This window comes from Choloepus didactylus, chromosome 10 (assembly GCF_015220235.1).
Source record: "Choloepus didactylus isolate mChoDid1 chromosome 10, mChoDid1.pri, whole genome shotgun sequence".
Classification (NCBI taxonomy): domain Eukaryota; kingdom Metazoa; phylum Chordata; class Mammalia; order Pilosa; family Megalonychidae; genus Choloepus; species Choloepus didactylus.
Window position 1 is genome coordinate 50,137,566 of NC_051316.1, and position 14,318 is coordinate 50,151,883.

The 14,318-nt window shown below is 40.2% G+C and overlaps 1 protein-coding gene across 6 annotated transcripts in view; it reads left to right on the forward strand.

Moving 5' to 3' along the window:
- Positions 1-14,318, forward strand: part of SMARCA2 (SWI/SNF related, matrix associated, actin dependent regulator of chromatin, subfamily a, member 2) — a 180,466-nt gene that overhangs the window by 160,560 nt on the left and 5,588 nt on the right. For all 6 annotated transcript variants that reach the window (XM_037798281.1, XM_037798282.1, XM_037798283.1 and 3 more), the window contains 3 exons: positions 121-226; positions 695-796; positions 2,795-2,927. In XM_037798281.1, coding sequence (XP_037654209.1) covers positions 121-226; positions 695-796; positions 2,795-2,927 — 341 coding nt within the window. The remainder of the gene's footprint in view (positions 1-120; positions 227-694; positions 797-2,794; positions 2,928-14,318) is intronic.

Below are 14,318 nucleotides of genomic sequence, written 5' to 3' on the forward strand. Positions count from 1 at the left end.
TAAAGAGCCCCAAGTCTACATGCACGGGATGTTATTTGCTATGTTGACATTTTCTGAAAAGAAAGCTCTTTCCTCAGTAGTGCGTGATCTGTTTTTGCTTTTGTTTCCCACATCCCACAGTTCAGGGCGACAGCTCAGTGAAGTCTTCATTCAGTTACCTTCAAGGAAAGAATTACCAGAATACTATGAATTAATTAGGAAGCCAGTGGATTTCAAAAAAATAAAGGTAGATATTTCGCTTACAAACCGTTTTATTTTTTAACTAAATAAAGGAGAAGGGTAAAGTAATCGAAATGGTTACAGTGGGGACTTGGCAGCCGTGTCAGGTCTGACTGCCATCCATCTAGAGATCACAAGAGGGGGTGGGAGATGTCCTGTGCCCTTCCAGATATCAGATGTGGTCATTATGTTGGGAGCTCATCTTGCATTACATTGATTTTCATATAAGAAGTTTTACACTCTGCCCCCCAATTCCATTTCCATTTCTCATCATCTGCTCCTCCTCTTCCCCTTAAAAGACGGTAAATTAGTGGGAGGGCATTCAGTATGAATGGCGCCCCCTGGAGTTGTGCAGCCCCACCTCCCTGCCAAGGCTGTATGCTGTGAAGGGGAAATCAGGTTTTGTTAACTGGGTAATGATTGTTGTATTTTCTCTTCCTCTGCTTTCCTTTATTTTATCCAAATTTTCTTATAGGAAAGAATTCGTAATCATAAGTACCGGAGCCTGAGTGATCTGGAGAAAGATGTCATGCTTCTCTGTCACAATGCCCAGACATTCAACTTGGAGGGATCCCAGGTCTGTTTTCAGTTGCCTTCAAAGTTTTTTTTAAGCCTTAAAATGTGCCTGTGTTCTTATAAGTAAATGTTTCATATTCTACTGTTGAAATCATTGCTCCTACCCAGGCAGATGAAAAATAAAAGCCTATACTTCATGCTCCCTGCATAAGTCAGTTGAGGCTTGGGCATTTTCACATGAATGCCAGCTCTTTTGTGCAATAGCTGCACTAGCTCCTACTCATGCTTCCCTTAAAGACTTGGTTTCTAATTAGAGGAGGAATTCAATTAAAACATTTAAGGTAATGCTGAAAGGTTGGCAGTACAGGTTTTGCTTTCATAGACATTATACATTTGATTATATTTACATTCATGTAGCTGATTGTAACCATGCAACAGGAGTTGAAACTGTAATTGAAAACAAAACAGGAAAAAAACCACTGCTTTCCTCTAATTGCTTTTTTTTAAAAAAAAGCCTCCTTATTGGGCCATTCCCTTTACCCCTTTCTCCACAGTTAGCAAGTCTCAGGGTATATAAGTTAGTGATGCTGAGTTTATTAAAATAACTGGGGGTGGGGGGTGGGAAACCCACTGTTGCCTATCTGAATTTCTGGCCTAAAACTCTGGTAGCCAGCAAGAACAACGAACAAGACGACAGGTCAGTGTGTCTGCCAGCCTAAATGTCCTAAGCCTCTTTCATGATCTTGCTGTTCACCTTCGTGTCAGTTCCAGTCATCCAGTCACCAACTTGGTGAACATGGGAATCCTCACAACGTGCCTTGAACAGACTGTGCATTTCCAGGCTAAGAGCAGTGTTGTCCTGACTAGAACAGTAGGCCTTAAAAGCAAGCCGCCTGTGTTCAAGACACTGTTCAAAGAGTTAAAATGAAAGCTAGGACCTAGAATATAAGAAAGGTCAACAAAAAAAGCCTTTTGTGAATAATATAGATGTTTTTATTCTTTTTATCAGTATGGCATGTGTAACTATGATAGACATCCAATTCTTTTCCAGGCTGTCTCCCTAGCTGTCCACACTTTCTGTAGCTCACAATCATCCTAGATACTAGCTTTTCTTTCATTAGCCACCCATCTTACCCTGTCCAGTTACTACCCCCCACCCTTTCATCACTGTAGACTGCTTTCTAAAGGGCACCCTACCCTGACTCTTTAGCTTCTTCTGCTGCTCCTCAACCTACACACATAATGGTCCCAGGCACCCCTGCCTTCCAGATGTTATTTTTATTCTTGCCCCCTTCCCCTGCTTTTCTTGTTCTCCTTTCCCAGGAAGCCCCTCTCCTTCCTCACCACCTGATGGACACCTTCTCACCTTACCATCCTCAACTTTTATGTCTCTGGCAAATTCTGCCCCAGTTGCCCCATCCCACAGGGTTCTCTCCCTGGCAGTTTGTTCTCCTGTCATACTCGCTGCCTAGCTCGTTCATTTGAAGCTTACTACAAGTTGTCCAGTCACTTTTTTGAGTGGGTGGTTCATCTTTACAATAAAAAATGTGGTTGTAGAGAGCAAAGACCATTTTTAAACTTTCTCTCACCCATAGCACCTATGCAGGGTTAAACCCAGCTATGTGCCTTAAAAGTCAAGTGCCTAATGGATGAGTATGTGCTGGTACTGATAAATTCAGTAACAGGGAAGAGCCTCGAATTGGATACAGTTGCATTTTAAAGAAGGTTGCTTTACTACAGTAGTGCTAGAAAGTTTAATAGAAAAATTCAAATAAATGTTTTTTCAATACTATTGCTGTTACCAAAGATGAGAGGATAGCTTAGAGGTTCACCAACATCCCCTTAGTGCATACACATACTTTGAAGCTATTTCACCTGTGTATGGATTGCTCTTCCCTGTGAGACACTGTGTGTCTGTATTTGGGTTTGGTGTTTTGCTAGTAGGCTTTCAAGTAGGCAGTAATGACTAACCTTGCTGTTTCCATAGTGTGCATGCTGTGATGCTGAATCTTTGGCCCTCAGCTTGAAGCATTTAACAAGTGCCATTTTAACCCTTTAGATCTATGAAGACTCCATTGTCTTACAGTCAGTGTTTAAGAGTGCTCGGCAGAAAATTGCCAAAGAGGAAGAGAGTGAGGATGAAAGCAATGAGGAAGAGGAGGAGGAAGATGAAGAGGAGTCAGAATCAGAGGGTAAGCCCAGGCATCTCTCTCCCACTTCCTTGTCCCTTCCCACTTGCATAAGTGTTTCCACAGATGTTAATAGAACACATATTAGGGGCAAGCAGATCTGGGCTCAACTCCTTACTCTACCCTGCTTGGGCAGAGTACGTAACCCTGCTCATGCTGGGTTTCCTCATCTGCAAAACTGGGGCAATAAAAATGATGCCCAAGCTTGTCAAGGGCTTAAGCACAGGGCCAGGCTCATAGTGAATACTCACAGAATGTTGCTTCTGAAGACTAGTGTTGTATTCATTCTAACAGTGTGGCTGCATATTGATAACTGCTGTCTGTTTGTTGGCACAGTGGCTCTCAAACTTGCAGGGCTTGGCAGAGCAGACATTGCTAGGTGACAGCCCCAGAACCACTGAGTCACTTGGCTGAGATGGTATCTGAGAGGCCCCATTTTTAATAAATTCCCAGGAAATATTGAGGAAATACTGATGCTGGGCAGAGGACCACACTTTGAGAACTACTGCATTGGAAAATGTCAAAATGAGTCAGATTCATGGGAATTTTTTGGTGAGAGGATACTGTGATGGAGTTTTTCAATATGGCCTTAAAACTTTATAGGGCTCCTTTTAAATTTTGTGCCCAAGGCAAATCCTAGTCCTGGCCCTCCTTGACACCCTCCTATTTCACAGGTAAAAGTCTGAAATTTCTTTTTGCCTAATGTTTATATCCCATACCTCCTCTCATGTAATAAATCCTATTTTATGGTCTGATATATAAAAAATATATAGGCATGCTTTAATAAAAAATTATTAGGTTTGTTTCCAATTATATACTTAGTACCAAAGAATTGGAAAATAGGAAAAACAAAAAGGAAAGAAATGTGTGTACTCCTATTACTCAATATATATTCAATATTTTGAAGGTGATGTTTCAACTTACTATGGATATTTCTTCATAGCAATAAGTGTTTCTCTACCCTATGGTATATTAATCTCATTCTACCAAACAAGCCATTTTTTTTAAATTCTGAACAGTTCTGTGCTGTACATTCTTACTTTTACATCATTGCAAACATTTTTAAAACATCTGACACATGCATATTGCCAACAGCAAGCATACACATCACCACCAACTGAATATGTGAATGCTTGTTTCCCCCCACCTTTGTCTGTTTTTTTTTTGAGTTGTGGGTTTACAGAATTAACACCTTACATTGGGGTGGTACATTACAACTGACAAAAGAACCTTTTTATAATTGTAGTATTAACTTACATTTCACTGTGTAGCGTAGTTCCATCAATTTTATTATTATGTTTCTATATAGGGTAGAATAAAAATTTAACATTTCCCCTTTTAACCACATTCAGTGCTGCCATCACCACCATTCATTACTAAAACATTTCCATCATTCCAAACAGGAACCCTGGACATTTTAGGCCTTCACTTCCCATTCCATATTTTCCCCAGCCCCTGGTAATCTGTAATGTAGATTTTGACTCTACGGGTTTGCTTATTCTAGTTGTTTAAAATCATGGGGATCATACAGTATGTGTTTTTTTGTGTCTGGCTTATTTCATTCACTATGATGTCCTCAAGGTTCATCCATGTTGTCTCCTGCATCAGGACTTCATTCTTACGGCAGAATAGTATGCCATTGTGTGTATATACCACATTTTATTTATCAGTTGATGGACTCTTGGGTTGCTTCCATCTTTTGGCAAATGTGAATAATGCCACTGTGAACACTGGTGTGCAGATATCCGTTCATGTCCCTGCTTTTAATAGTGGGATTGTAGGTTGTGACAGCCCTGCATTGAGCAAGTCTAACAGTGCCATTTTTCCAAAAGCATGTCACATTTTAATTAAGGTATGTACATAAATTGTTTTTCTAGATGTATTGCTATTGCACACTTAATAGACTATAGTATAATATAATTGTAACTTTTACATGCACTGGGAAACCAGACATTTCATGTGACCTGAGTTATCATGGCATTTACTTAATTGTGGTGGTCTGAAATTGAACCAGCGGTATCTCCAAGGTATGCCTGCATTATTCAACGCAAGATATTTTCTAATTTCTATTGTTATATTTCCTCTTTAAGCCCTTGGTTGGTTGAGCTGTCTAATTTCCACATAGCTGTGAATTTTCTACTTCTTCTTCTGCTATTGTTCTCTAGCTTGATTTCATTGTGATTAGAGAAGATATATTGTATGATTTCAGTACTTTTTAATTTATTGAGATTTGTTTTGTGACCCAACACCTGCTCTGTCATAGAGAATGATCCCTGTGCACATGGCTAGAAGGTGTATTCTGCTGTTAGGTGAAGTGTTCTGTATATGAATGTCAGGTCTAGTTGGTTTAGGGTACTGCTCGAGTCTGGATGTTCTATCCAGTATCCAGTATTGAAGGTGGTAAACTCAAATCTCCCATGACTTAATGTAGAACCTTCAATGTCTCCCTTCAAATCTGTCAGTATTTGCTTCCTATATTTTTATATATTTTGGGACTTTGCTGTTAGGTGCAGATATATTTGTAATTGTTACAACTTCTTGCTGATAACCACCTTTGTCGCTTTTAACTGTTTTTGACTTGAAGTCTGTGTTATCTGATGTTAATGTTAGTATAGCTATTTTAGCTTTCTCTAGGTTACTACTTGCATGGTATATATTTTTTGCATCCTATGTCTTTGATTTTAAGGTAAGTCTCTAGGAGACAGCATCTGGTTGGGTCATTCTTTTAGGTCACTGATACTACAGGTCTTTGCTATTTAATCTTTGTACATCTTAGACCTTTTGTCCCTTATTTCCAATAAAGCCTCCTTTTATGTTTGTTTGATTTTTTGCATTGTACTATAGAGTGCCTTCTCATTTCTATCTAGATATATTTTTCAATTAAACATCCTAAATATATACCAATCATATTTGGTTTGATACCAACTTGACTGCAATAGCATACACTTTTCTCCCACCATTTTGTACCTGCTACCAATTATATCCTTGTACATTGTATGTCTTCAACCATAGATTTAGCCTTTCTTTTTATGCATTCACATTATAGCACCTGCAGGAAGTAAGTAGCAGACTAATATACCAAAAAGTACCATACAATAGTGCTAGCATTCATTTACAATCACTCAAATGGTTTCCTTTATCGGAGGTCTTGATTTCTTCATGCTGCCTTGGACCACCGTCTAACATCCTTTCCTTTCAGTCTGAAGAGCTGCCCTTTAGCATTGCTTGTAGGACAGGTCAAATGGTGATGAACCCCCTCAGCTTTTGTTTATCTGGGAATGACTTAATCTCTTCCCCATTTTTAAAGAAAGTCTTGTCGAGACACTGCTGGGCTATCAGTTATTTCTTTCAGCACTTTAAGGATTTCAAACCTCTGTTTCTGATGAGAGATCAGCACTCAGGCTAATGGGACTCCCTGACTCCCTTGCACATAACACTGTGGTTTTCAGGGCTTTCTCCTTTGCATTCAGCAGTGTGATGGGGGGTATATTTTTATTCGTGTTTACCCTTTTTGGTGTTCTCTGGGCTGCTTAGATGTTTAGATGTGCATATGCATGTCTTTTGCTAAGGCTGAGAAGTTGACTGCTATTAATCCTTTGAATATTCCTTCTGCACCTTTCTCCTCCATCTGTGACTCCCATAATGTGTATATTGGTGTGCTTGATGGTTTCCCAGAGTGCTTGTGCCAGTTTGAATATATTGTGTCCCCCGAAAGCCATTATCTTTGATGTAATCTTGTGTGGGCAGACGTTATCAGTGTTGATTACATTCTAATTCTTTGAGTGTTTCTTTGGAGATGCGCCCCACCCAACTGTGGGTGATGACTCTAATTGGATAATTTCCATGGAGTGTTGGCCTGCCCATTGGGTGGGCCTTGATCAGTGGAGCCATATAAATGAGCTGAGGGGCAGAGGGAACTCAGTTCAGCTGAGAGTGGCATTTTGAAGAGGAGCTACAGCCAAGAGGGACACTTTGAAGAAAGCACAGGAGCTGCAGATGAGAGACAGTTTGAAGACAGCTGTTGAAAGCAGACTTGCTCTGGAGAAGCTAAGAGAGGACAGATACAGCAAGTGCAACTAAGAGTGACATTTTTGAGGAACTGCAGCCTAGAGAGGAACATCCTGGGAGAAAGCCATTTTGAAATCAGAACTTTGGAGCAGACACCAGCCACGTGCCTTCCCAGGTAACAGAGGTTTTCCAGACACCATTGGCCATCCTCCAGTGAAGGTACCCGATTGTTGATGCCTTACCTTGGACACTTTATGGCCTTGAGACTGTAACTGTGTAACCAAATAAACCCCCTTTTATAAAAGCCACTCCATTCCTGGTGTTTTGCATTCCAGCAGCATTCGCAAACTAGAACAGGGCTGTTAGGCCATTTTTGCTTTTTATAATTCTTAATTCTTTTTTCCTTCTGTTCTTCAGCCCAACTCATCTCAATTGTCTTCTCTTTGAGTCTTTCAATTCTTTCTTCTGCCAGCTCCAGTCTGCTATTGAAACCCTCCTAGGAAATTGTCATTTCTGGTTGTGTGGTTTTCAACTCCTGTTTGTTCCTTTTTAAATTTTCCTAGTACCCTTTTAGTTCTTTCTCTGCATTTTCTTTCTTCTCCTTGGGCATATTGAAGATAATTTTAAAGTCTTTGTCCGTGGTGTTTTCTGGATTTCTACCCTCTTTGGATATTCTTTTGTACACTGTCCATTTTAATATTTAAAATGTTAACTCTGAAATGTGGGTTTTGTACCCAGATGGCAATAGCACAGGTTTTTTATTCCTATCAGGAAGGTCTGTATAAGGTGACTGAGAAGCCCAAGGTCCTCCCTGCCTGTGTCTTGTTGTGGGCTTGTGCTTGCTAGTTGCTTAGGTGCTCAACAGATCAATCTCTTCTGCAGCCATACCTTGGTATCATAAAACCTTACACTAGTGTTTTATAAGGCTCACCTGGTGGTCCAATTTATTAGCTGGCCTGTCCACAGTAGACCATCAGGTGGATGTTATTTAGATGGACCATTACACTGACCCACAAAGCTGATAGCTTTAGAGTGTTGCACACTCCAAAGGCTCATTTAGATAATATTCTTGAGGGTGTGTGTTCTGGTTATGCCAAATACCAGGAATGGATTGGCTTTTATACAGGGGGTTATTTGGCTACAGAGTTACAGTCCTAAGGCTATAAAAGTGTCCAAACTAAGGCCTCAACAAGCGGGTACCTTCACTGAACCATGGCCGATGGTGTCTGGAACGCCTCTGTCAGCTGGGAGGGCATATGGCTGGCATCTGCTGTTCCTTTGCTCCAGGGTTGTGTTTCAAAGTGGCTTTCTCCAAAATGTCTCTGGGTTTCTCTTAGTTTAGGATCTCCACATGTCCTTCTGTCTGCATCTGTAAGCATCTCCAAGTGTCAGCAAGTGTCCACACCTCCACGGAAAAAATTTAATCAGAGGTTCCACACTAATCAACTGACTAATCAGTTTGCCCCCCCCCCCAAAAGACTGCATTCAAGAATATGGCTTTTCTAGGGGACATAATATATATATATCCAAACTGGCACAGTGTGTTTTACCTTTACCATTTTATATCTTGCATGGATTTCAAAATCCATGCCGTAAAGAAATACACCTGTGTAGATGAAGCTATTTCATTCTTTTTACTCTAACTTAGAGATGCCAAGTATGACTGACTTCTTTGAAATCCCCATACTTCATACATTTCTCCATGTTATCATACCCAAAGCAAAAGATCCTCACTTTGTAGCTTGTGAAGCAGTAGACATTTAAGCACAATTCTTAACTATGACTAGTTATTCTGTGCACTAGGATATGCCAGCCTTTGCCCCATTTGGGGTGGGGGGAGAGGCAGTTGTTGCCACTAAACTTTAGTTCAAAACAGCCCTCTCACTTATGTAAGAGCTCATTTTAGTAAATGTTTTGTGTATACCTCCATGTCACAATAGAAAGCTGAAAAATTTCCATTTCTAAAATTCCTTCTAGGGCTCTGAATCTCTCAAAGCCAGTACCTTTTTCTAGGTGCCTCAAGAACCAACAAACAGGATACTCTAGCACGAAATGATAGTACTTTGAATATATTCAAGAGGTTTTGTTTCTGTCCTCAGAATAACCCTGTGGGGATGGGTGCAATCTTTCTGACAGCTAATTTGACACAACACTATTAGAAATTCGCCAAATAGACATGTCTAGCCGTGTCCCTCAGCCCTTTCCCCAGAAGATTCTGCCAAGATATGTTATGACGTAGTTTTACTGTAGCTTTGTTCAGACTAGTAAAAAAACATGGGGACTGATTAATTTATGCTGTACCCATAAGATATAAGAAAAGAATTAGGCAGGATCAGTGCATTGTTTCCCAACATTGATGGGGAGCCTCAGTAGCTCAGGAACTCAGGGCCATGTCCACACTGCCAGCCTTAACCCTTGCATGCTCATACCTGCTCCCTCACCTCCTTGGAACATATCTTGCACCTGTGAGACTGCTGGGAAAGAAAAAAGGAAGAGAGACAGTTAACACTTCTAAACATCACACTGGTCCCAACCTTCCTGTCCCCTTTCACTCTCCCCCAGGCTATACCAGTGCCTGAGAGACACTCAACTGGGTAGTTCTTCATCTCCTTCCTCCTCTCTCCCAGCCCTTACCGACACCAGCTGGCCTAATTACCATAAAGGAGAACCTACTAACCAAGAGGTCCTAATCACCACCTCAGTAAAGCACTCACCTATCTTCCAGTGCTTACCCTCCAATCCACTCACAACTCTTAAAAAGCTTGCTGGTCAACCAGTATGGCAGCATATGATGCTCCAGGGTTCCATTCTCCCACAGAGTCTTCAAACAAATAGCAAAAATTTGCAGAGCCATCGTTCTCAACACTCTAACAAAGAAAGGGTTGGAGTCACTGACCAAAGGGCTCAGTTAAGAAAAGGCACCTGTTACTGGACCAGTGATGCCTTGAATGTGAACATGTTCATAAATGGTTGTTTAAAGGCAAGTAAGTCACAGAATAGCACCACAAACGTAAGTGTTAGCATGATATAAGCTATGACTTTGCTGCAGAGGGTTAACAACAGAGTAGTATGGAGAAACTACCCATTATGTATTAATGACTATATTTAATAGAAATACCTTACCAACTTTACTGACTGTATTTAACAGAAATACCTTACCAACTCTACACTAATTAGCAGCTGATAAGAGCTCTGGGATGTATTATGTTATGATAATTGTTTGAAGTTGACAAAGATGATTGTACAACTAAGTGAAGATAATGTAAGAAACTGACCATTTAGCTTGGGATAGAATATACATTAAGTCAAGTTAGGAACCCACTATTTAATGAATCAGGCCCTTGACTTGAAACTTGTTCTTGTAAAATCTAGCATTGTAAATAGGAGGCTGAGCTCTCCTATAATCACATCTAAGAGGTGCCTTCAGGCAGCCCCTTTGTTGCTTAGATGTGGCCTTTCTCTCTGTAAACCCATCTGCGCAAATAAATTCTTTAACCTCCCCCCACCCCCGACGAGGGACATGACTCCTGGGAATGAGCTGGGCCCTGGCAGAGAGGGATTAAAAATGCCTACTTGACAGAAAGGTAACAAGCTGAGGTCACAGTGGCTGAGAGATCCCAAATGGCCACAGCATGCCACACCCTTATCAAAAGTAAGGTCCCTACCTACCTGAGAGTCTATAAAAGATTCACTCACTAAGTTTTATCTCTTAGAAACTTCAATCCATTAGAGTGTTCCTATCCAAGATAAGTTCTAAAACCCAGAAGCAACAGCCCCATACTGTCAACACCCCCTTTCAATACCTTTTAATATGAACAAGTTAGGGTGGTCACTGTTTAGACACCCCTGAAGATGGAGAAAGAGATTAAGTGAGAGGAAACGGTAGCAACAAACAAGATAAGATTTAACAAAGGTCTATGAATACTGAACTGTTACATGTTTACATTTTTGGATGCTGGGGTGTAGGAATGGTGCACGGCATGGTGGAACTGAAGCCTATAGCATCCCTTGGGATTTGCTCTATAGCTGCTCATTGAACTGTGCCATGAAGGTCTTCAACTTTCTGCATACTAGGGAAGGGACTCAGACTGGGGAATGGTAACCCATAACAATTTTTGCAGTGACCTATATGACTGCTTGTTGAGCTATACATAGACCGTTGACACCTTTCTGTATGTATGTTATATTTTACAGTAATGGAAATGGCTGAAGTTGTGGAACTGTGACCCATGACATTCTTTGAGATTTGCTCTCTCTACTTGTTGACACTGTTATGTATATATGTTAAAGTTCACAAAAAAAAAAAAAAAAAAGAAAGAAAAGGTACCTTAAAAATGGTAGAAGCAGCTCATGGCACCCCTCCCAGGTTCAGTGAGAGGCTGGTCTAGGCTCCCACTGCGAGTCCCTGGCCCTGTTTTGGATAGAACAGAGTAACCCCTATGTGTAGCTGGAGTGCCTATAAGTTGGTGCCAGTCTATTCATTAGCAGCCTAAAATATTGAACCACAAAACCCATCTCTGGCTTGCCTTCCCAGAACTTGCCCTCCAGGAAAAAGCATCTAGTGGTCAGCTAAAGCAGTGTAAGAAGTAAATCAAAATGACCTGGGATAAGGGATTACCAGCTTTAAACTTACAACAGGACACCCAAGAGGGGTCAGTGTGTTTCATAGGGAGTACAGGGGACATTTGGACTCCTGCAAAAGGCAGGTGTTCCTAAGGCCACGAGTGAGAACAAGCCAAGGACAACACGCAGGCTCGGAGTACATGGAGAGGACCCTACACTTCCCTTTCACTTCGACTGATCTTGGTAGGAGGGCAGAATTCTGAAGGAGAGCACCAGTTAACAGAGCCAATCTGAAAAGACTGTGAAAGGTGTTTTTTTTGTGTGTTGCTTTTTTAGATTTTGTTACCTTCTGGCAGTCAAATCTCATTTCACTAGTGGATACAACTTAAGGAACAGACAGCTCAGAGACTAAATCCCAGAAATAACAAATTAAAATGTACAGTGTAGAACAAAAGGATTTCAAGACAAACAGGAAACGAAGGCCCATTCAAAAGAACAAAAAATAAAGCTTTAAAACCTTTCAATGAAGAATACCAGAGTTTAGAAAAACCAGAAAAGATTTTTTTAAAATGATCTTTGATATGCACAAAGTCAGAGAACAAAATGATATAAGGAAAACAATGAATGAGCAATATGAGAATCTCAATAAGGAGGCAGACATTTTAACAAGGAATCAAACAAAAATACTGGAATTGAAAACCATAACTGAAAAACAATTTCTAGAGGGTTTCAATAGCAGATTACAGCTGGCAGGAGAAAGACTCAGTGAACTTGAAGACAAGACAATTGAAATGATTCAGGCAGAGAAGAAGAAAGAAAGAATGGAAAAAGTGTACAGAGCCTAAGAGACTTGGGGACACTATCAAGTGTTTCGTTATGGGAGTCCCAGAGGAAGCGAGAAAAGGGCAGAAGACATATTCAAAGAAATAATGGAAGAAAACTTCCCAAATTTAATGAGTACCAACAAACCTCAAACAGTATGAACCTGAAGAGAACCACTCCCACACACATTGCAGTCACATTCTTGAATGCCAATGTTGCAAGAGAGTCCCAATAAGACTAAGTCTCAATTTATCATCAGAAACAATGGAGCAAGAGGCCAGGAGGATGAAATGATTCATGTGCTAAAAGAAAACAACTGCCATCTGTGATGGATTGTAGCTGTATGTACCCCAGAAAAACATGTTCTTAAACTTAATCCACTCCTGTGGGTGTGAGCCCACTGTAAGTAGGACCTTTTTATGAGGCAACTTCAGTTGAGGTGTGGCCCACCACAATCAGGGTGGGCCTTAATCCTATTACTGGAGTCCCTTGAAGCAGAATGAAATTCAGACACACAAAGGAAAAAGCCACAGGAAGAAGCTGAAAGTCCGTGGAACACAGATAAGTCTTGTGAGGCTGCATGTGACAGAAAAGCCAAGGACCAACGATCACTGCCAGCCAGCCCCAGAACCTCACAGCCTTCTGGGAGAAAGCATTGCCTTGATTACACCTTGATTTTGGACTTCTAGCCTCAAAACCCTGAGCCAATAAATTCCTGTTGTTTAAGCCAACCTGTTGCATGGCATTTGCTTAGCAACAAGGAAACTCAAAATACCAACCCAGAATCGTTTGCCCAGCAAGATTGTCTTTCAAAGATGAGGGAAAGATTAAGACATTCCCAGATAAACAAAAACTGAGGTAAGTTTTCCACCACACTTGCACTGCAGGCAAGACTACAGAAAATCCTAACAACTGAAAGGAAATGACACTGGCCAATGGATCAAAGCTCCATTATTAAATAAAAACCTCTGGTAAAGGTACCCACGTGGGTAATTTATAAATGCCAGTATTATTGTATTGTTTTTTTTGGCATGTAACTCCACTTCTTCCTACAGGTGCTAAAATGCAAATGCATAGAAAGTAATGATAAATCTATGTTTTTGGATATATACAAAGATATAAGAGGTAACAAGTACAAAAAATGGTGGGGGGCAGAGGAGTATAGGAACAGTGTATATGTATGCTATTGAAATTCTCTTGGTATCAAATCAAATGTGATTGTTATAACTTTAGGATGTTAAATCCAAACCCTGTGGTAACTACAAAGAAAATAGATGAAAAGTAGACACAGAAGGAAGCCAAAAGGGACTCAAAATGACACTACAAAAATCAAATCACATGCAAGCAGGCAGTAATGGAAGAATTGAGGGTCCAAAAAAAGGTATAAAATTTATGAAGAAAAAAATAGCAAATTGCACAAGAAAATTGTATATTATCTGTAGTGATTTTCAATGTAAATAGATTAAATTTTCCAGTCAAAAAACAGAGATTAACAGAATGGATACAAAAGCATGACCCAATCAGAAGCTGTCTGTAAGAGACTCTCTTAAAAGTCAAAGACATAAGTAGGTTGAAAGTGAAAGGATGGAAAATATATATGTACCATGCAAATAGTAACCAAAACAGAGCTGGGTAGCTATTCTACCATAAAAACAGATAAAACTTATGAGGGATAAAGAAGATCACTGTATACTGCCAAATGGGTCATTTCAACAAAACATAACAATTATAAATATATTCACTTAATGACAGAGCCCCTAAATATGTGAAGCAGATATCAACAAAGTTGAAGGGAGAAATAGACAATTCAACAGTAATAGTAGGAAACTTCATTACAACACATTGAATAATGGCTAGAACATCTAGACAGAAGCTCAAAGGTAATCGAGGAATTGAACAATACCCTAAACCAACCAGACCTGACACTCATATATAGAACACTTCACCTAACAATGACAGAATACACATTCTACTCATGTGCACCAGGATCATTCTCTAGGA